We start from the raw sequence: 24,098 nt of genomic DNA on the forward strand, positions 1-24,098 counted from the left end.
ATTTCAGTACAGGAGTATCATAAGACAGTTGAACTACAGCAGTGCTCCATTATTATGATCTAATTAATTCATGAATGCAGGTTCTTAACAAGGCTAACAATCGACTAAATAATATGCTTAAATTTAAAAAAAAATAAATAAATATTTCAATATTTCGAAGGAGGCAGCTTGTCAAATGTTACCAGTTGAGTTACTTAGCTGTTTTAACTTTCAAGGTTTAAATAATAAGATATTTCAAGGACCCCCAATAGAAATAAGTTGCTCTGACTCTTTTGGGGTTATCCTAGGTAATTTACACTATATATGATAATTGTACTGAAACTTACTTACAAGGCTACCGCCTATCGTTTCCATTTATCCTTCAAAAAATACAACCATAAATGATCTCCACATAAAATACAAATGCAATGTAAGACACAAATCAAGTATTATAGGTACCGTGAGGCTGCCCAGCGGAGGTAGATGAGTCTCTGGTGACCGCCATGTTTGTTGCTGTTTCTTCCTTCACATCCACCAGAGTCCTCCTCAACCTAACTTTGAACACATTATCAGTAAGTAAGTTTATTCAGGTATACACAAATACAGTTACATAGAATTATCATACATAGCAGCATATGTGTAGAGAACCTAGGATAACCCAAAAAAGTCAGAGTGACTTATTTCCATTGGGGTCCTTTTACCTTATTATTATAATATAAAGGTTATAATATTTTCTTATTATTCTACAATGAAGATAACATCTTATTATCATACTAAAAAGACTATCTACTACACGAGGGTCATTAAGACTATCTACAACACGAGGGTCATTACTAGGAATAAGGTAAAATTTACACGTATGTTAGCTAAAAAATAGAAAATCATTCCCCTCCCTTTCTGTAGCTACATTCATCAGACACCTTTTGGCACTCTTCTTGAACTGGTTCATGCTATGACTGGCTTTGACACATGCGGGCAGTCTGTTCCATTCCTTTATTGCTGTACAATAAAAGGTGTTTGACGCCTGGTCAATGACTGTGGGTACTACAAAGTTGTGCTCTCTCCCCCTAGTACTATGATTGCTTTGGTTCCCAACCTTGACAGAATTGACAGCAAGATATTCTGGACACTGTTTGTGAGCAATTTTATAAACATGATTTAGCTTCAGTTGTTTTACTCTGTCTTCAACATTCAGCATATCCAACTGCTGTAATTCATCCTGGCCTACATGTTCTCTTGGTCCCAGCCCCAGGATGAATCTTACGATTTTGTTCTGGGTGATTTGCAGTCTATCTTTCAGTTTTTTTGTCAAGGCAGAGTACCATGAAGAGCAAGCGTAATCCATATGGCATTGTATAAAGGCTAGACATAGGGTCCTGCGAGCCTCAGTAGGTAGACACTGTGCTTGTCTATACAGGAACTTCAGTCTGGCATTCGCTTTCTTTACTACACTGTTCCCTATCAATTCTCCTGACATGCATGGGTCAAAGGGGATTCCCAGATATTTTACTGATGAAACCAAAGTGATGGGCTCCCCATTACACTGAACATTAACATTAATTACCCTTCTCAGTTTATGTTTCGCGCCAAAGAGAATGGCTTCAGTTTTCCCTAGGTGTAATGATGGTTTGTTGTCTACTAACCATTTGCTGCAGGACTCCAGTTCCAGTGTTAAAACATTAGCAATATCTTGTGGGTCTTTACCTGTCACTAACAGAGCACTGTCATCTGCATACAGTAGGAGTTTGCACTTGACACTGATAGGCATATCGTTGACATAACATAAGAATAATAAGGGACCCAGAATACTACCTTGGGGAACTCCACATGTTATCGGCAGGGGTTCTGATTCCGTTTTGTTGATTTTGACAGTTTGTCTCCTGTTGCTAAGGTAGGACTTAAACCAGTCTACAGAACCTATACCGATAGCTTGAAGTTTCTTACATAATATATTGTGGTTGACAGTATCGAAGGTCTTTTCCAGGGTTCAGTTCTTCGTTTAATCCTAACCTCTTTAACTGGTAGAATTACCATTAGTAAGTTAGAATTACCATTATTAACCAAGTTAGAATTACCATTGGTAAGTAACTTAGAATTACCGTTAGTAAGTTACAATTACCATTATTAAGTTAGAATTATTATTAGTAAGTTAAAATTGCCTTTAGTAAGTTAGAATTACCATTAGTAAGTTAGAATTACCATCAGTAAGTCAGAATTACCATTAGTAAGTTAGAATTACCATTAGTAAATTAGAATTGCCATTAAGTAAGAATTAGCATTAGCAAGTTAGAATTACCATTAGTAAGTTAGAATTGCCATTAATAAATAAATAAGTTTATTTAGGTACAGGTACACATAAATACAGTTACACAAATTATCATACATAGTGTAAATTATCCAGAATAACCCAAATAAAGTGACTTCCACTGGGGTTCTTGTTATTTCCAATACTATTGTGTCTCGTAACTCGACTGCTAGAGCACTCAGCTCACACACTGAGGTCCATGGTTCGAACCCCGGTACGGGTGGAAACAGTAGGACGTGTTTCCTTAAGACACCTGCTGTCCCTGTTCACCTAGCAGTAAGTAGGTACCTGGGTGTTAGACTGGTGTGGGTCGCATCCTGGGGGGCAAAACTGACCTAATTTGCTCGAAATGCTCTGCATAACCAGGTACTTTCTGTATAGGAGTATGTCATTGATGCCAGCTAGGCCTGTATACGTCGTACATGTACTTGAAGAAATAAAGATTATTATTATTATTATTATTATTATTATTATTATTATTATTATTATTATTATTATTATTATCTAAATTAACCGCTTGCCATATTCTTTTATCTCTGTTACCTTTAGTCAAGATGATTCAGCTTTCTTCTATCAATGGTTCAGATAAAAAGTATATTGTAAATCCGGGGAGAATATGTCTTCTTCAGAAATACTGTTGTCTGAATTAAGGTTTTTATCGAAACATGTCAATCTATTTTTATCCTTAATTATCATTATTATTATTATAACCACTGTAGGTGCCAATGATCATACAGCGCTGTGGGGAGGGATGTGTGAAACTAGAAATGCGCGAAGACCAAGAGTGAGCGAGGGATAAAAGTTTGCCAAGTTAGGAGTTAATGAAAGTGAGGGTTAGTGCAAGAGTAAGATTGAAATCTAAAGTTGGTGCAATAGGTAAGTTTCCATTAAAAAGATCAAGAGTCTCCGCCAAAGGTGTGACTTTCAACGAGGAGGTTAGTGAGAGTGAATGTGCTGGGGTAGTTCAGATGTCGGAAGTGGACCCTGCATGCACTCTGATAGACAGGACAATCTATTACAGTATGTTGGATGGACAGTGTGACCTGACAGTCCTCACAGAATAGTGCCGATCGTTTCTCCATGTGTTATCCATGAATAAATCATGTGTCCAATAAATAAATGCGATGGCCCGGTGGCCTGGTGGCTACAGCTCCCGCTTCACACACGGAGGGCCCGGGTTCGATTCCCGGCGGGTGGAAACATTTCGACACGTTTCCTTACACCTGTTGTCCTGTTCACCTAGCAGCAAATAGGTACCTGGGTGTTAGTCGACTGGTGTGGGTCGCATCCTGGGGGACAAGATTAAGGACCCCAATGGAAATAAGTTAGACAGTCCTCGATGACGCACTGACTTTCTTGGGTTATCCTGGGTGGCTAACCCTCCGGGGTTAAAAATCCGAACGAAATCTTATCTTAAAGTGCAGTATCCCAAACCCGACAACAGTGTAAAAGAGATGGCCAAAATCCTGAACTTAATCTGATAGAAAACAACTGGCTGTGGTCCAGTACGGAATAGTGTTGTTGCGGAGGTGGTGACATCTTTGAAAAATAGTCCGAGAAAGGACTGTGCCCTACGGAAAATCAGGTCTTGAAAAGATGACCGAGCGACTGAGTCTGCATGTTCATTGCCCTGAACATAGGCATGTCCAAAGATCCAGCAAAGTATGACTACTTTGCGCCTACTAGAAATGCGACATGAGTTAAAAGCTGTATGTGGAGGGCAATGGGATGAGGGAAGTGGAATTCCCGGATAGCCTGTAACGCACTTTGAGAATCCGAAACAACTACGAAGCGGACGTGGTTTCAACGTGGATGATAGCAGTGAGATTTACATGTAACTCCGACGTGTAAGCTAGTAGATTCTAATGGATGATCTCTGTTGATTCGTTTAAGAAAAACAGCTGCATACCTAGCACCATCGAGTGATTTAGAACCATTAGTGCACACTTCTAAAACGCTCACTCTGAACGTGTTTGCTCGGATTTTATAATTTTTTTTTTGCAACATCGCAAGCTGATAATGTGTTGATTACAACACAAAAGGCCTAGAGCTATCTTTCAACTTCTCCGGTGGCTGTTTTGTATCTTGCATCGCCCATGATGACACTCTTCAGGTCACTTGTTCTATCTAGGCTGGAATATTGCTGCACTCTAACAGCACCTTTCAAGGCAGGTGAAATTGCCGACCTAGAAAATGTACAGAGAACTTTCACGGCGCGCATAACGGAGATAAAACACCTCAATTACTGGGAGCGCTTGAGGTTTCTAAACCTGTATTCCCTGGAACGCAGGAGGGAGAGATACATGATTATATACACCTGGAAAATCCTAGAGGGACTAGTACCGAACTTGCACACGAAAATCACTCACTACGAAAGCAAAAGACTTGGCAGACGATGCATCATCCCCCCAATGAAAAGCAGGGGTGTCACTAGCACGTTAAGAGACCATACAATAAGTGTCAGGGGCCCGAGACTGTTCAACTGCCTCCCAGCACACATAAGGGGGATTACCAACAGACCCCTGGCAGTCTTCAAGCTGGCACTGGACAAGCACCTAAAGTCAGTTCCTGATCAGCCGGGCTGTGGCTCGTACGTTGGTTTGCGTGCAGCCAGCAGCAACAGCCTGGTTGATCAGGCGCTGATCCACCAGGAGGCCTGGTCACAGACCGGGCCGCGGGGGCGTTGACCCCCGAAACTCTCTCCAGGTAAACTCCAGGCTTGTTAGCAAGTTTTTGCGCGCGCGCGCGCGCACACACACACACATTATATATATATATATATATATATATATATATATATATATATATATATATATATATATATATATATATATATATATATATATATATATATATATACAGAACAGTTACTGTGGAAAAATAGTGAACTTCCAAGCGCTTTTGTGATTTCTCACATTATCAAGGAAGACAATTATTGTACTTAGGTATCACTCTAGAATGGGCCAGGAAGCTTCAGGCATTTCTTCTCTGGTCCGCAACACTATGTCTCTGGAAAAGAAAGCTAGTGGCTATAGGGATCCTTGGTTACCCTGACGAGTTTGCCACCCAACTCCTTCAAAAACTTAAAGAGCACATTTGTCCCATGCTTCGAGGGGTCTCCGATCCTACTGGAACGAAATTGTAGCAAGGTGCCAGGCTCCTGTATTTGTTGATTTGGTTTATCTGAAAGTTGGTACACCACCCCCTTCAGCTTCGAGGTGTTGATGGTGTTACGTAGCTCGGTTTGTAGCACACTCAACTCACCCTCAGGTCCGTGGTTCGGTCCCCAGTACAGGTGGAAGCATTAAGGCGCGTTTCCTTAAAACACCTGCTGTCCCCATTCACCTAGCAGTAAATACGTACCTGGGTGTTAGTCGGCTGGTGTGGGTCGCATCCTGGGGACAAAATTAACCTAATTTGTCTGAAATGTTTTGCATAATAAGGGGCTTTCTTTATAGTAGTAACTCACTGATGTCAGCTATGGTCTGCATAAGTTGTATCATGTATTTGTACAAATAAAGATTATTATTATTATTATTATTATTATTATTATTATTATTATTATTAAGGGTAAGCCATTGTAGATACTCAAGTGTAGTCTCATTCTATCTATTTACCGTCTTTCCAGGGTAGCATGGTGACACTATCCGGGCGCTTCTGGCTACCATCAGGCCTAATACTTGCGGTTCCCGTTCTCATGGGCAACTGGCTGTGTCGAGGCTTCGCTTGACGAAGCCAATGACCTTTTCCATGTCTGGCATTCTTTCCTTCTGACTTATGGCAGATGAGACCATGGAATGGATGGGGTTCGAAACCGAGACAATGTGTACCCTAATCGTTCCCTCCATCACTGTACTGTGACGGTTAAAATAGATTGACAGCCATATCTCTGTTGATGTCGTCAGACGTTCCCTAACCAGGACGGCAACCATTTTTTTTTTTTTGCCAGAGCCAAATCCTCAACATCAACAGTCCATATGATAGATCAAGCTCTGGTCCCTCAAAGCCGCTGTCAATACTTCAGAAAAATCGTAATAAACGACTGTAACCTACTTAAGTTTACCAACTACATTACATTTAATATTTTTTGTTGTGTATAAGTATACATATATTTATATAATTTGTTATGTGTCGTATACAGCTCTCCTCATTTTGACTAGTAATCATAAACAAGGAAGAAACACGCTGCTCATATATAACAAAGTATGTCTAGAAGAGATATAATTCATCCACAGACACACCCACAACCCGCAAGAGGAAAAAATAAACACAAGCTTTATTCCACCCCAAATAATTTCATATAAAATGGCCCGTCACAAGAAGCATCTGGCCTGTATATTCTTAGCAGGGTAAGAAGGGTTTTCGACGCTGCCCTACAACTTACCACAACTATGAATAAGGGTCTTAATGCTGAGAGACGTGCTGGATGAGACCTGACCACCTGCAAGGAGAGAATAATTGATACTGTGTACCTGACCGCCCTCTCCTGACCCCAATGAATGGACCAACGTATAAGGCCAGACCACTCCTGCCATTCTCCTGCAGCTTACCTTCCTTCACTTTTATTCCCGTCTTTTTATTCTCATCCCTCCCTACCAATTCAAATTATTGCTTCCACGTTTTTTTTTTTGTCTTCGTGTTTCCATCCCATATATATACTGTCTCCCAGTTTTGGCTAATATGCTATTAGTGAGTGGTGAAAACCGAGAAGAGACCAGAGTAGTGGGCATCAGAAGAGCAATGAATGAAAGGTTGGGCTCCACCATTAGAGACCAAGTATGAAGCTGTGATATACATAACACAACCCAACATATGTTGTGTGAGTGGGAATGTTCTTGTACGCATACACTTGTCTGGGGATTGGCAAGTTTGCTAGACGCTTTCTTGCCAAATTAGGATGAGAATTATATGTCTGAGGGCCGATGGCATGGAAGATAACTGGTGATTGTAATCGCGAGCTGCGGGAGGAGACAACCCAGCTATGACTCCCTCCATGTTTTCAACGAAAACATCGTCATTTTGTCTTGAGTGGTTTTAGTCTTGTGCAGTTTGAAGATAATCAGAAATTCTTGCAAGGTGATCTCAGAGGTTAAAGAGCATTTAGGGTTTGCCTGACTAAATGAGTAGACTTCCCGGTTAAACACAGCAAGAAAGAGCGAAAAATATCAAGGCAGTGTTTTCTAGCTGCAGACTTGTGTCTAGACACGTTTTATTATACAACAAAATTAAGCTTTTACCCAAGCATACTTTCTTAAATGATTTAGTGAACCCAGAAGAATATGATGTAAAAGATGTTTCTACGTTTTTTAAAAGAAAATAAGTTTGAAGTAAGTCCCTTTGACTTTTTTTGGTTATCAAAGGTAATTAACACTATGATAATTTTACTTATGTGTATCTGTGCCTAAATAAACTTACTGAAAGACAGTAAATGTGATTATTAAACACGTTTATAATATAAAAATAAAGCTGAAACAATGGCACATAACAGCTACATAACTCTTTTGGATTTCCTGAGAATAATGAGAAGGCAAGTTGAACTCATTATTGCCTAATTTTCGTGAGGTATGAGGCACAGAGAAGTTAAAACTAAGGAATTTTATAAAATGGTTCATTTTAATTCAGCGACCATAGCGTAGTATTTTATTTTTTGACTCGGTAAGAATCTTAGGAGTCCGGTGGGTAATTTTAAGCATGGGCTGGCTGCCATCTGAGCTTACCACAAATCTCATAAAAAAAGTCATTATGTTGTATTTATTGCAGACTATTTTGACATTTAAGAGACTCCGAGCAATTAAAGGCAGGACAGACGTATATACTGAGAGGTGTGTACCTCTCCGTGTATATACACTGAGAGGTGTGTATCTCTCCGTGTACATACACTGAGTGGTATGTATCTCTCCGTGTATATACACTCAGAGGTATGTATCTCTTCGTGTATATACACTGAGAGCTGTGTACCTCTCCGTGTATATACACTGAGAGGTATGTATCTCTCTGTGTATATACACTGAAAGCTGTGTATCTTTCCATGTATATACACTGAGAGGTACACAGATACGCAGTAATAGATAGACAGCTCTGAGAGCTGTGTATCTATTACTGTATCCTATATGTACTTAGAGTTTAATCCCCATATTAGGCATCAAAGTATACTTGATGTAAGTATACAGGTGAATTTTACATTAGGCAGGAAGTGGAACGACCTATACAGCGAGGTGGCAGAGGCAGAATCCATACAAAGCTTTAAGAATAGATATGACATGGCCCACACCGCCAGGAGAACGACACCAGTAGCGGCCAGCAGAAAGGCAGGGCCAGGAGCTGAGATTCGACCCCTGCAATCACAATTAGGTGAGTACATGCTCACTAGATGGGTGTCATCATTCTCGAAACGTTTCGCCTTATTAACAGACTTCTTCCGATACATGTTTCTGACCCAAGTGTAGTCGACAGGCTTCACACCTAACAAATTTAAGCGAGTGTTAGATCATCTAGACTCTAGAGGGTCACTCCATACCCATCCTGTGGGCTTTAGTTACCCCATACCCATCTTGTGGGCTGTAGTTACCCCATACCCATCCTGTGGGCTTTAGTTACCCCATACCCATCCTGTGGGCTGTAGTTACCCCATACCCATCCTGTGGGCTTTAGTTACCCCATACCCATCCTGTGGGCTTTAGTTACCCCATACCCATCCTGTGGGCTTTAGTTACCCCATACCCATCCTGTGGGCTTTAGTTACCCCATACCCATCCTGTGGGCTTTAGTTACCCCATACCCATCCTGTGGGCTTTAGTTACCCCATACCCATCCTGTGGGCTTTAGTTACCCCATATCCATCCTGTGGGCTTTAGTTACCCCATACCCATCCTGTGGGCTTTAGTTACCCCATATCCATCCTGTGGGCTTTAGTTACCCCATACCCATCCTGTGGGCTTTAGTTACCCCATATCCATCCTGTGGGCTTTAGTTACCCCATATCCATCCTGTGGGCTTTAGTTACCCCATATCCATCCTGTGGGCTTTAGTTACCCCATATCCATCCTGTGGGCTTTAGTTACCCCATACCCATCCTGTGGGCTTTAGTTACCCCATATCCATCCTGTGGGCTTTAGTTACCCCATATCCATCCTGTGGGCTTTAGTTACCCCATATCCATCCTGTGGGCTTTAGTTACCCCATATCCATCCTGTGGGCTTTAGTTACCCCATATCCATCCTGTGGGCTTTAGTTACCCCATATCCATCCTGTGGGCTTTAGTTACCCCATATCCATCCTGTGGGCTTTAGTTACCCCATATCCATCCTGTGGGCTGTAGTTACTCCATACCTATCCTGTGGGGGGTAATTCCCCCCTGTCCATCCTGTGGGCTGTAGCTACCCCATACCCATCCTGTGGGGGGTAATTGCCCCATTTTTAACCTGTGGGCGGTAGTCACCCCACACTCATTCTATAGGTGGTAGTTGCCCCATACTCATCCTGTGAGAGGAAGTTACCCCGTACCCATCCTGTGCTAGGTAGTTACCTCATACCCATCCTGTGCGAGGAAGTCACCCCATACCCATCCTGTGAGAGGTAGTCCAAAGATTACAGACACATAATGGGGTCCAGCAACTGGGCCTCAACACTGTGCATCTAAGAAAATTACAGTGACAACGAACCATTTATAAACTGACTGGCTCAGCAACAACAGTAAGGAACCGAGGGCGCAACGAATGAAGGCGCTCACATAAACAGTCATGTTTACCATGCTCATGACCTGAGCGGTGCTGAAGCAAGCCTGTGCCATAAATCAATTAACTTTACCGTTCTTCCAACAACGTAGTCAAACCTTTGATGAGAGGAAGAAAGGAGGTTTGAAAATTTACAGAGCTCTGGGACCAAAAGGTCATTCAGAGATACACGCAATATGCCTTTCTGGGGAGATGTCTTGGTGCTGGTGGAGGGCTCTTGATACAAGTGAGGCTACCCTCCCCTTCCTCAGATCAAACTTGATTACCTCACATGAGGTGTCTTAGTGAAGGACTCTTGATACAAGTGAGGTTACCTTCTCCTTCCTCAGATCAAACTTGATTACCTCACATTTCCCAAGTGTTGTCTCCTGTGCCACTGCCACTACTTCCTCCTACCTACCTGCTACTACCACTACTGCTTCGGCTACTACTACTTCCACTGTCACATTATCTCTATCACTACTTCTTCACTTCTTTCTTCTTCTTTCTGTCCCGTCCCGGTCCTTCTCTCCTCTATATACTGGCTCCCTTTCCTTCGTGTGTTACTGTAACTGGTCAATGGTCCAAATCGGACCGAAACGTCGTCATAAGCTTCTTTCTCCTATATGCGGGTTATTTGGGTAATGATCCATACTGTTTTAGCAGTTCTCCATGAATAAAAATTCCATCTAAGCAATATAACATTCACTTCTGGTACCAACACCCCCAGAGAGAGTACACAGGAAAGACAGACAGCAGAGGACTTGAAAGGCCACAACGAAGCTGTCTACTGAGAGAGACTATCTACTTTTATATAGATGATGTGTTGTCTTTTATTATCTAGATGTCTAAGACAAGGACAGTAAAGCAGAAAGTTCTCCCCGCCCTCCACTCCCTCCGGCCGTTGCCGGCGTGAGACAGGAACGAAAAACTATCGTAGCACACTGAAAAAAAAGACTTATAATTTACAAAGAGATTTAAGTAGATGGAAGGCATGGGCTACAAACTACCTCTGCTATTAAGTACTGTTCCTACCGCAACTTCTCTTGTAACTTCACTGTCTATGGCCCTATGCTGTACATTCTACAAGACTGATGGACAGAACACATCGACTCCAGGCTGAGGGACTGATTACCTCAAACTCCCCCTCTCCTTACACCTTCTGCTTTGTAATGGACTGATGAAGCCACTGTGTGGCGAAACGTTTCCTGAATAAAGATTCCCATATGTTGCATAAGTGTCTCAATCTTCAACTTGTCGGTTTTTTCAAACCATTCATCACAATCTGAGTCTGATAGTGCGGCTTGCCTCTTGAAGACGGTATAAGCTAAGTTGCTCTTCGTACTCTCTCCAGTCTGCCTTCATCTTTTATGTAATTTGGAGACCAAAACTAAACGGTATAACAAAAAGGCACAATACCGTGACTGGAACAATACAGAAATAACCCGCACATAGGAAAGAGAAGCTTACAACGACGTTTCGGTACGACTTGGACTGGGTTATTTGTGTACTAGACGATATAATCAAGTCGCGGTCTAACAAGTGTATTATAAAGTCAATATGGTATCCAGCTTTGTATACTCGAAATTTCTAGACATGAAACCTAGCATTCTGTTGACTTTTCTGCTCGCAAACAGACATTGTTTAGAACGTCTGAGGTCATTCCTTACGCTTACTCCAAGGTCCTCTTGTTGTCTCGGTAAATTAGTTGTCAAACAGTTTGTGCTCATGTTTGAGATTAAATTATGTAAAACACACTACTTTGCACTTGTTAACACTGGAACTCATCTTACACGTCTCTGACCACAGCGCCGACTTATACAGTTCATTCAGCTTTGGATACTGCGTTTTCTCCAAATTTGTGTCATCTGCTAATTTTGTTATCTCAGACGTTGGCCCTATCTCAAGATTATTTATTGACACTGTAAAAAGAAATGGACCAAGAAACAGTCCATGAGGAACTCCGCTTTTTCTTACGTCTAGTTATTCAGATATTTCACTGAACATCAAAATGGTATATAATACCGACAGGTTGTTAGGTAAGACACATATGCAACAGTTAGACAACTTAATTCCGAAACGTTTCGCCTACACAGTAGGCTTCTTCAGTCGAATACAGAAAGTAGGCAGGAACAGTAGAGATGTGAAGACGATGTAATCAGATAGTTCCTGACTATGGAACTAAACTTCTCCAGGCCGAGGGACTGACAACCTCAATTTCTACGACTTTAAGGGTGATGGACTGATTACATCGTCTTCACATCTCTACTGTTCCTGCCTACTTTCTGTATTCGACTGAAGAAGCCTACTGTGTAGGCGAAACGTTTCGGAATTAAGTTGTCTAACTGTTGCATATGTGTCTTACCTAACAACAGATATTTCACTATTTAGTAGCACTACTATCTGTCATCCAGGCAAGAAGTTTTTTCGTTGTATCATGAACCTTTATTCTGATCATCATTCTTTGATTGGGTACCTTGTCGAAATGTAGAAATAATACCTTTGTTGGGACATTTTCATTCCAGTTATTGTGTGTATTGTATAATTAAAAAATCGAAGAAGTTTGCCAGGCATGATCTTTTATTGAGGTACCTGCGTTGATATATTTTTATTATATTCTAGAAAAATAATCCTCCTGTCTCTAATAACAGTGTGTATATAACAAAAAAAGGCACAATACTGTGACTGGAACAATACACAAATAACCTGCACATAGAAGAGAGGAGTTTACGACGACGTTTCGGTCCGACTTGGACCGTCGTCAGCTCCTCTCTTGTATGTGCGGGTTATTTGTGTAATGAACAGTGTGTATTTGTTTACATATCTAGAACTATGGTGAAGGGACGATAGTTGGGGGCTGAAGTTCTTTCTCCCATTTTTTTTACTATTAGTATAACATTTGCTAGTTTCCAGTCTTCTGGCACCTAAATATTACCGTGAGTGGGTAAGGAAACTGTCATTAACATTCTTAATAACTCCAGCAGGTAGTCCATCCTTCAGCTTCTCAAGAGTATTTTGGTATGTCAAAGCTGGTGACTTTGTCAGTGTTTTGTGTGTAAGATTCAGGCCCCAGAGACCAGTTTTCACGGCGTTTTTGACTTTCAGTCACATGAAGCTTAACACACAAGGTCACTCAGCCAGTTTTCATTGAAAACATTGTATCACGACGCAGTTGTTTCTGGTGTCAGGCGGCTGTTTAGATTAAGCCGATTATGATGATGATGATGATGATGATGATGATGATGATGATGATGATGATGATGATGATGATGATGATGATGATGATGATGATGATGATGATGATGATGATGATGATGATGATGATGATGATGATGATGATGATGATGAGGAGGAGGAGGAAAATTGAAAAAGGAGAAGAGGGAGAATAAAAAAGAAAAACAATAAAACCAAGAACAGAAAATTGTGAAGAAGAAAAGCCAATAAGATAATTAACAGATCAAAAACTGGTTATTCCGAGGTATGACTCAGTGAGGAGGAGGAGAATGAATGACCCGCTCAGAGAGAGAGAAAGAGAGAGAGAGAGAGACAGTGGTAGAGGACGAAGATGCTGAGAAAAAGACTGGCTCTCCTATCGCAAGACTGGTACTGGAGCCTTCAGGCAAGAACAACGAGGAAATACTACAAGACCCAAATATAACCTCACTTGAAGGGCGTACATAGCTAGGAGACATGATCACAACATACAAAATACCTCCAGAGCATTAAAGTAGACAAGGACAGAATACATAAAGTAGACAGACAAGATAGAAGCTTTACGCCCAAACATCCTGTAGAGACGTTAAAGAATAATTATTATTAAATTAAAGTCCCTGTTATATTATATTAATGGGGAAGCAGTAAATTCGCAGGGGTCATACAGTACCAAGGAAGGGCAGGTGATCAATTTTGGTCCAAGGAAGTTTAGTCAGCCTGGGCCAAAAATATTTTTAAATAAATACATTTTGGTACATCAGTAGTGTGCTGCTACCCTATTCTATATAATATTTACTCAGTAGGAAGACCAGTAGTATGTTGCTACCCTCATTTATCCCCTCCCTCCAACACTCCCTAGGACGACCCCTACTCTACCTTCTCTCCACTACAGATTTATACGCCCTCCAAGTCTTCCTATTTTGTTCTATCCTCTCTAAATGCCTGAACTATCTCAACAACCGTTCCTCAGCCCTCTGGAAAATACTTTTAGTAACCCCGCACCTCCTCCTAATCTCCAAGCTACGAATTCTCTGCACATTGCCCTCAGACACGACATCTTCACTGCCTCCAGTACCCAAATAAGAGCGTTGGTACCACTGTACTCTCCAACATTTATCTTTTTCCTTCCGTGGATAGCGTTTTTTGTCACCAAAGATGCCTTACTGCACCACTCACCATTTTCCCCTCATCAATTGTATGATTCACTTCATCTTTCATAGACCCATCTGCTGACAAGGCCACTCCAAAATATCTAACCACATTCACTTCCTCCATACTCTCTCCCTCCAATCTGATATCCAATCTTTGTTACCTAAATTTTATGTTACCCTCATCGCTTTGCTCTTTCCAATGTCCACTTTTAATTTCCTTCTTTTACATATTCTCCCAAAATCGTCCACCAACCTTTGCAACTTCTCTTCAGAATATTCCAACAGCACAGTGTCATTAGCAAAAAAAACAAGTGTGATAACTCTCACTTTGTGTTAGATTCTTTATCTTCCAATCCCAAACCTCTCCCCAACACCCTTATATTCACTTCTCTTACAACCCCCATCTATAAATATATTAACCATAGTGCCATCACACTTCCCTGTCTAATGCCTACTTTTACTGGAAAATAATCTCTCTCTCTCTCTCTCTCTCTCTCTCTCTCTCTCTCTCTCTCTCTCTCTCTCTCTCTCTCTCTCTCTCTCTCTCTCTCTCTCTCTCTCTCTCTCTCTCTCTCTCTCTCTCTCTTTATCTCTCTCTCTTGCATGCCTTAACCTGAGCCTCACTATCCTCGTAAAAACTCTTAACCGCTTTCAGTACCTACCACATATTCCATACACTTGCAACATCTGCCACACTGCTTTCCTATTCACCCAATTATATGCCTTTTCCAACTTCATAAATGCAACGAAAACTTCATTGCTTTTATTTAAATACTGCTCACTTATATGCTTCAATGCAAACACTTGGTCTACACACCTCTTACTCTTCCTAAAGCCCCCTTGTTCATCTGCGATCCTTCTCTCCGTCTTACCTTTAATTCTTTCAATAATAACTCTACCATACACCTTACCAGGTATACTCAACAGGCTTATTCCCTATAATTCTTACACTCTCTCTTGTGCCCTTTGCCTTTATACAAAGGAACCATGCATGCTCTCTGCCAATCACTAGGTACCTTCCCCTTACCATACATTTATTAAATAAAAGCATCAACCACTCCAAAACTATATCCCTACCTGCTTTTAACATTTCTATCATGATCTCATCAGTCCTAACTCCTTTACCCCCTACCTTTTATTTTGCCCAAATAATCACATTATTATTATTATTATTATTATTAGTAGTAGTAGTAGTAGTATTATTATCCTCATAATCCCGAACATAATTAACAATCTGACGTTATTATTATTATTATTATTATTATTATTATTATTATAATACCCAACATCATTAACAAACTGATGCATCAAACACCAGCAGAGATAGGAGAGTTTGCCTTAAAAGTGCCAACGTGTGTTCAGTGTGTTGATACAGCCATGACTGACTGGATTAATTGGTTAATTAGTCACTTTCGGGCTTATCACAACCTGTTCATCATCTGAACGTCAATGTTGCTTTTAAAGGAGGCGACGACTTTACTGACTAATTTGTATATGTGTTTTTTGTCCGACTCATTTGCATGTGTGACTAATAGCCGGATAGATGCTTGCTCAGGTTAATAAATTCATTCAGAATAAATGGAATATATCTCATCTTGACCCTGTTTTTTTTTATTACTAACATCGTTGGGTAAACAGAGGTTACTGACTCAACACCTGTAAACTTCCAGCAGGTACTGGAGTTTCTAACACACTGTTCCCCTGAACACGACCCACAACAGTCACCTAACTCGCAGTTACCTATTTTCCCTGGTGGGTGGGCAGGGGCAGAAGGGGCAGAAGAGGCATCAGGGGCAGCAGGGACAGCAGGGGCAGCAGGGGTTTAACGTAATATGTCCATATGCTTCACCGCGCCAGGGAATCGAATCCAGGATCTTGCCATTGTGAGTCGAATGCTTACTAGGGCTACTCTTCAACGGGGAGGGAGGAGGGGGAGCATGATTCTGGCGAAGGGCTCTTGATACAAGGGACTGGAACTGTTTTCTATTTTCTTGGTTGAAACGTGATTGCCGTCTGTTCTATAGGAGTTTCAACTTCAAAACGATAATAATAATAATAATAATAATAATAATAATAATAATAATAATAATAATAATAATAATAATATATCATAATTATAATTTATTAACAATTCTTGGCATGTTTATATCTAGAAAAACACTCGGCTAGCCGCAGAGAGAGAGAGAGAGAGAGAGAGAGAGAAATGGCTCAGAAAATCGTTTTTAGAAAATCAATCAGAGGGAGACAGGTGGTAAGTCTGGAAGCTTAGAGATGTATGTTTACTTTTGAAATTATGGGTGGGGGGAGATAAGGGAGGGGGGAGGAAGGGTAGGGGGGAATCTCCGACGTCTGGATGTCAAATCAAACTTTAAGCTTCGATGGGACATCGCAAATCTTATTTTGCATGATAATAAGCTAATTAATAAGCAAAAGATAAGACAATATATGTTGAATCGATATATATATATATATATATATATATATATACACACACACACAACTGGTAGCCGCTTTGCTTCACACACTGAGGGTTCATGGCTCGATCAGTCTAGTGGTAGGTACCTGTAGTGAGTAGGTGTCTGTAGTAAGTAGGTACCTGTAATAAGTAGGTATCTGTAGTAAGCAGGTAGCTGTGGTAAGTAGGTGCCTCGGTGCAAGCCAAGGGGGTGTGGGATTACTGGGTTATCCTGGGTTACTAACCCTCTTGCTTATTAAATGCGAACAAAATTTACCACAACTACCCCCACCCACCACCCCCACTAGTCTTAGCTTGTTTTGGAAGAGGAGTAGTGGTGGGAGGGGAGGATGGGGAAGGAGGGACGGAGGGGATAATCGTGACACTAAGGTTATCATGAACACGCTGTTCATTCCTTGGCTAACCTATCCTCTTCCACTCCCTCATTCATCTTTCTCTCCCTCTCTCACCGCTTAGCTAATTCTCACTACCTCCATGTTTGGTTTTCACTCACTCGTTCCTGTCTACATCTCATTACTCTTGCCCCTCCTTACCTTCATGGGGGGTTTTTAAAGAACAAAAACTCAATGCCGAGGCTGGAACAATTCAAGAAAACTCCCACACTTAGGAGAGGAACCTTATGGCAAGGTTTCGCTTCGTCCTGAACCATTTTCAAGCCACAACTGGGGGTGAGGAAAATAGAGAAGGCTTAAACATAACACTGAAGAGGGGCGGGGAAAAAACGAATGATGGTGGTGGTGGTGGTAGTAGTAGTAGTAGTAGTAGTAGTAACAGTAGTAGTAGTAGAAGTTGTAGTAGTAGTGGTAGTAGTAGCAATAATAGTAATGGGGGGACAGGCCCAGAACAGCGCCTGAGATGAGTGTCTTCAGTCGTAGGAACACAGCCAGCACTGAACCCAGCTCAGCGCTGGGTTGGCTTGGTTAGCTGGTGTTTCAGGAGTGGATTGGGTGGCAGTAGTTGGCAGTGGCGGACGTACATTTTTGGGGCCGTGAAGCTTGAAATGCTATGGGGGCCCCTTCGCAACCCCCTTCTCATACAATAGACCTCCCAAAAATTAAGCAATGTGGACTAAAGTGGCTTCTGGAGCCCCTCCGGGATTTAGGGCCCTGAAACTTAAGCTTCACTAGTTTCACAGTAGATCCGTCCCTGGTGGCTGGAAGATTTGAAGGGATGGTGATACCTCTTATGTTAGAAAAGATTTTCAGCATTTCTGCTGGTGATGCGATGTCAGGAAGCTTGAAACTGGGCAGGTTGTTGAGGATAAAGAGTTCTTTAATTGTAGAGTTGAAGGCTCCTGGAAATGCAGCGTCTTCATGCGGGTAAATATCATAGCAGTACATGATCTTGGTGGGAACGCTGTCTGGGAGTGTTATAATAAAGTTAGTACCGGATTTTCCGGCTTATAAGGCGCACGAAAAAAGTATCATAACGGTAAATTAGTAATCATATTCGAGGGCTAATTACCCTCTTACTTCACCCTAAATCGTAATCCAGAGACTACCCTTGACCCTGACCTTGAGCATATAAGGCGCAGGGTGATTTTCCTAGACTTTTTTGTGGGAAAAAAAGTGTGCTTTATATGCCGGAAAACACAGTAGAGGAAGTAGGCTGTTGGGTTACTTGGATAATTCTTTGAGTTTCAGCTTGAACTCTAGTGACTTCAGCGTAAGTCGAGATCTCAATTTTGTTCTCACTGACAATTTCCTTCACTCTTGCAGTTGAGGCATTTCAGTTGAGAGGTAAAGATGCAATCGGAGCAGTATTTTCTTTCCTTCGAAGGACAACCTTTGGCGAGGTGGGTATCTGCATAGCAGTTCCAACATGAGATGATGTGGTGGAATCACTTTGGTTCTACGTTCCTGGGATTAATGTGGTAATATGGAACCTCACTGAGTGCCTGGGTTATCATGGAGATTGCAGCGAAGGTGGCTGTTTTTAGTCCTACTACTACTACTACTACTAGTAGTAGTTATTACCACTACCACCACTACTTCCGCCACCATTACCACCACTACTACTACTACCACCACCACTACTACTACTGCTATTACGACCACCACCATTACTACTACTGCTGCTATTACGAACATGACCACTATTACTACCACCACCACTACTACTACTACTACCGCTGATTCTTCGTCCATCAGCACCACTACATTATATTACATCAGAGGTACATCACATCACGCTCTCTCCTAGGCTGTCAGTAACTTTGTCCTAGCCTTTCAACAGCAGCAGGAGCATGGTACACCGTGTTTGCATTCGTCTATTTCGAAGGACCATCTCTGATACGACGAAAAAGACTCTGGCACACCCCTGACAACCACCCATGACGAACACCCTTGACGAACACCCCTAACGAACACCCCTGCAAATGAGACTGTCCAGCTTCTTCTGTACTAAGGATTCTTTCATCGCTGTCTGCTTTAATGATAACGAAGTCGACAAGATCGTCATCACCTTAGCTATAAACGTTCTCAGAGACAGTGACTTCGAATTGGCTCCGTCCTCTGCGCTGAGGGTCAAGAAATCGATGTTCGTATAGAAGCTCGGACGCGACCTCACGAGTCAATCACCAGAAGACTTGAAACAACTCACTTAAGATCAAAATGTCTGAGCCACCGTCGGCTCCATCAGAAAAATTCCAATTGCTAGTTCTATGATCAAGGTAGTGAAAATAGTAGTAGTAGTAGCAGTAGTAGTAGTAACAGTAGTAGTAGTAATAGTAGCAATAGTTCTTTTGAACAGGGAAGCACTGCAGCAGATCTACTGACCTATGCCAAGCAGGACTAGTAAAGGAGTAATGAGAGTGAAATATATTTGAAGGCAGTAGACACTGAATGCCTATTGCAGTTTTCTGCCGCCTCGGAGACAGGCGTTGATAAATTTCATTCGCCACTACTCCGAAATGCAATTCATTCACACTATTCTTTCACCCTTTCAAAGACTTATGATGTGTGATGTTAATGTTGATGGACTGTATTTTGTTTTTACCATAGTTCTGCTGCCTCCTTTATGAAGAGGAGGATACGTCTGCATTTTTTCAGGCCTCTGGAATTTCACCTGAATCTAAGCTCCTCCTCCTCCGAAAAACTCTGCGTACTCGTGATAACGATGCTCTGCGTACTCGTGATAACGATGCTCTGCGTACTCGTGATAACGATGCTCTGCGTACTCGTGATAACGATGCTCTGTGTACTCGTGATAACGATGCTCTGCGTACTCGTGATAACGATGCTCTGCGTACTCGTGATAACGATGCTCTGCGTACTCGTGATAACGATGCTCTGCGTACTCGTGATAACGATGCTCTGCGTACTCGTGCTAACGATGCTCTGCATACTCGTGATAACGATGTTCTGCGTACTCGTGATAACGATGCTCTGCGTACTCGTGCTAACGATGCTCTGCATACTCGTGGTAACGATGCTCTGCGTACTCGTGCTAACGATTCTCTGCGTACTCGTGCTAACGATGCTCTGCGTACTCGTGCTAACGATGCTCTGCGTACTCGTGCTAACGATGCTCTGCGCACTCGTGATAACGATGCTCTGCGTACTCGTGCTAACGATCCTCTGCGTACTCGTGATAACGATGTTTACGTACTCGTGATAACGATGCTCTGCGTTTAATACAAATACCAAATTCCAGGAATCAATACCAGGTGGTACGTGCATAGCATGAACTCTATTTCTTCTGAAAAGTCCGAAAAATTGGGGATAATATCAGATATATAATGTGTAGGACATTTATTAAATGAGATGTTTCGCCACCAGTGGCTTCTTTAATCTTAACACAGAGAAAACTCTGTATTAGGACCGAAGGAGCCACTCGTGGCTATACGTTTCCCATAATAAATGTGGTGCACTGTACATAAGTGTGTTTCTCCACATCTTGTCAGTATCAACAGACCATTTCTTTCGCTTACTTCTTTGTTCTCATAACTTTATGAATCTCCCTGTTTCAGGTAGAGGGCCAGTACTGAAAGAGATTTTGCCTATGTGAAAAAAATGTATTTATTATTCTTCCTAATTTTCGGATGTCTTTTTCTTTTTTTTTTTTTTTGTACTTCTGTTGTCGGGTACGAGAGCTTTAGTCTTCTTGTGATATTTTGCTTTTTTTTAAGCAGTTCAGAAAGTTTTTGTTCCTTCTTCTGTAAATTTGTTTTACTTTCTCTTCCTATCTTCGATTTCCTTTTAGGCTTTTTTTCAGGATCCCATAGCTCGGTTGGTAGTGCACTCATCTCTCACATTGAGATCCCTGGTTCGACTCCTGGTGCGAGTGGAAACAGGAAATGTTTCCTTAAGACACCCGCTGTTCCTTTTTACCTAACAGTAAGTAGGTACCTGAGGGTTAGATGACTGGTGTGGGTCGTACCCTGGGACAAAATTAACCTAATTTGCCCGAAATGCTCTGCATAACAAGGAGCTTTCTATACAGTATGTCACTGATGTCAGCTATGGTCTGTATACGTTGTATCATGTACTTGTAGAAATAAAGATTATTATTATTATTATTATTATTATTATTATTATTATTACTACTACAACTACTACTACTACATTCAGCTTGTCAGGGATTGTTAATTTAATTTATTGTTTATGTCATCTCGGTCAATACTTGGATTGTTGAAATAATTTAATCAATTATCCTTTTCCGATGACCGTCTCTTAAGGTTATCCAAACATGAATTTGTGTTGTTAACTATGAAGACGAGACAACGTTTCTTCCTGTAATTTTGAGAAGAACTTCATCATCGTTGCACAACGTAATGAAGGCACCACCGACTCATCCCTGGCAGTAGCTACAGCACTTGTGTGTGATTAGACATGAGATCACTGCTTGCTGTGACCTGCTGCGCTCCATCCATAAAGACAACGGCATCCCCAATTTCCTGGCAGTAATCACCCGTGCCCCAGCCATAGGGCAGGAATCATCAACACTCAATCGTTGATTCATCAGTACTTCCACTCAAACCATTGACGACTTCATCGAGGAGCTACTGAATATATAATCCACCGAAGCTCTACGCAAGGATAATAGACAAACAGGGAACAGAGAGAGGTGGGTAGACAGCATTTTCCTGGATTGTAAGAGGAAATTCAATAAGGTAATACATCAGAGACTGATTTACAAAGTCGAAGAACACAAGATGATAACGGGAACGATACGGTAGTGGCTGGCAAAATATTTAATGGGAAGGATACAGTGTGATCAGAGGGGATATATTAGGATGGAGTCTGGGGGTAGTCCCGAAAGGGTCAGTATTGGGACCAACACTGTTCCTCATGTATGTAAACAACATTCCAGAAGATGAAGTGGAATAATCCCAGAGTGACATCGAAAAACACCGGAGCGTGGAAAACTAGAGAAAGAGAGTAAACAGAGCAGAGTGCAAGGAATGTTCGTAAAGAGAACAGAGAATATGTGAAGATAACATTGTGGCAAAAGTGAAATTAAGACCGAAACTGTCACAGTCCCATTATTAGGAAGATGACCTTAGAAAGGAAGGAGAGATTGTAGAAAACAAAGTCAGTGAGGAATTGAACCGAGGAAGTGGAGATCGATACTTTAAAACATAGGTTAACATACAATCACCAGCATTAATCTGAATATCGTGTCACCTAGCAACTTTACCTGACCTCAGACCCGTCATTGACACCACCCACATGCCTCCTGCTTATGGCACTGACACTATCTGACTTCCTTGTCTCCGGCACTCCCCCACACTTACCTACCACCAGCACTAATCTACATACCTGACTGACACTTCCCCAATTACCTACGTCTAACACTATCTACACCCGGCTTACCCATTATGAACGCTTTCGACGCTCCTGTGAACGCCTTCAAGGCTCTTATGATCGCCTTCAACGTTCTTATGAACGCCTTCAACGCTCTTATGAACGCCTTCAACGCTCTTATGAAGCCCTTCAACGTTCTTATCAAGGCCTTCAATGCTTACACCCTGGTCCAGAATACTCCACTAAACTCTTATCTCTGACACCTCCCCTCCATACTCTCTTATCCCTGACACCTCCCCCTCATATACTTGTCCCTGACACCTCTCCACCACGCACTTGTCTCTGACACCTCTCCACCACGCATTTGTCTCAGACACCTCTCCACCATGCACATGTCTCAGACACCTCTCCACCACGCACATGTCTCAGACACCTCTCCACCACGCACATGTCTCAGACACCTCTCCACCACGCACTTATCTCTGACACCTCTCCACCACGCACATGTCTCAGACACCTCTCCACCACGCACTTGTCTCTGACACCTCTCCATCACGCACATGTCTCAGACACCTCTCCACCACGCACTTATCTCTGACACCTCTCCACCACGCACTTGTCTCTGACACCTCTCCACCACGCACTTATCTCTGACACCTCTCCACCACGCACTTGTCTCTGACACCTCTCCACCACGCACTTGTCTCTGACACCTCTCCATCACGCACTTATCTCTGACACCTCTCCACCACGCACTTGTCTCTGACACCTCTCCACCACGCACTTATCTCTGACACCTCTCCACCACGCACTTGTTTCTGACACCTCTCCACCAAATGCAGATAGTAAGACTAAAACAGAAGACATAGTACTGGCACATACACTGACCCATCAAGCACATACAGAGAATTTCCAAGACTCATCCATGTTAGTGGCTTTCTTTGTACTTAACATTTTGCTACATGTAAACTACATATTTTATGCACTACTCAAAGAAATAAAAATTTGATTTTGAATTTGTTTGCACTAAACTCATAGTCAACAATAACCTACTGGGAATAAAAATACGATAGATTGGACCTTAACAAACAATAAGGAACTTACCGAGTATAATTTACAGTAACACAATCCCTTCCTGTTATCTATCTTTATGGTATGTAGACACATGGCTCAGAGACCCGACAGGATGATGACTCTGGTATGTAGACACATGGCTCAGAGAACCGACAGGATGATGACTCTGGTATGTAGACACATGGCTCAGAGAACCGACAGGATGATGACTCTGGTATATAGACACATGGCTCAGAGACCCGACAGGATGATGACTCTGGTATGTAGACACATGGCTCAGAGACCCGACAGGATGATGACTCTGGTATGTAGACACATGGCTCAGAGAACCGACAGGATGATGACTCTGGTATATAGACACATGGCTCAGAGACCCGACAGGATGATGACTCTGGTATGTAGACACATGGTTCAGAGACCCGACAGGATGATGACTCTGGT

At 42.0% G+C, this 24,098-nt stretch overlaps 1 protein-coding gene across 1 annotated transcript in view; it reads right to left on the reverse strand.

The window, feature by feature from the left end:
• The window catches only part of Atu (Another transcription unit), a 359,375-nt gene that overhangs the window by 34,422 nt on the left and 300,855 nt on the right, over positions 1 to 24,098 (reverse strand). The window contains exon 2 of the mRNA XM_053792001.2: positions 439 to 534. Within this exon, the coding sequence (XP_053647976.2) occupies positions 439 to 534 (96 nt within the window). The remainder of the gene's footprint in view (positions 1 to 438; positions 535 to 24,098) is intronic.

This window comes from Cherax quadricarinatus, unplaced genomic scaffold, assembly GCF_038502225.1.
Source record: "Cherax quadricarinatus isolate ZL_2023a unplaced genomic scaffold, ASM3850222v1 Contig4, whole genome shotgun sequence".
Classification (NCBI taxonomy): Eukaryota; Metazoa; Arthropoda; class Malacostraca; order Decapoda; family Parastacidae; genus Cherax; species Cherax quadricarinatus.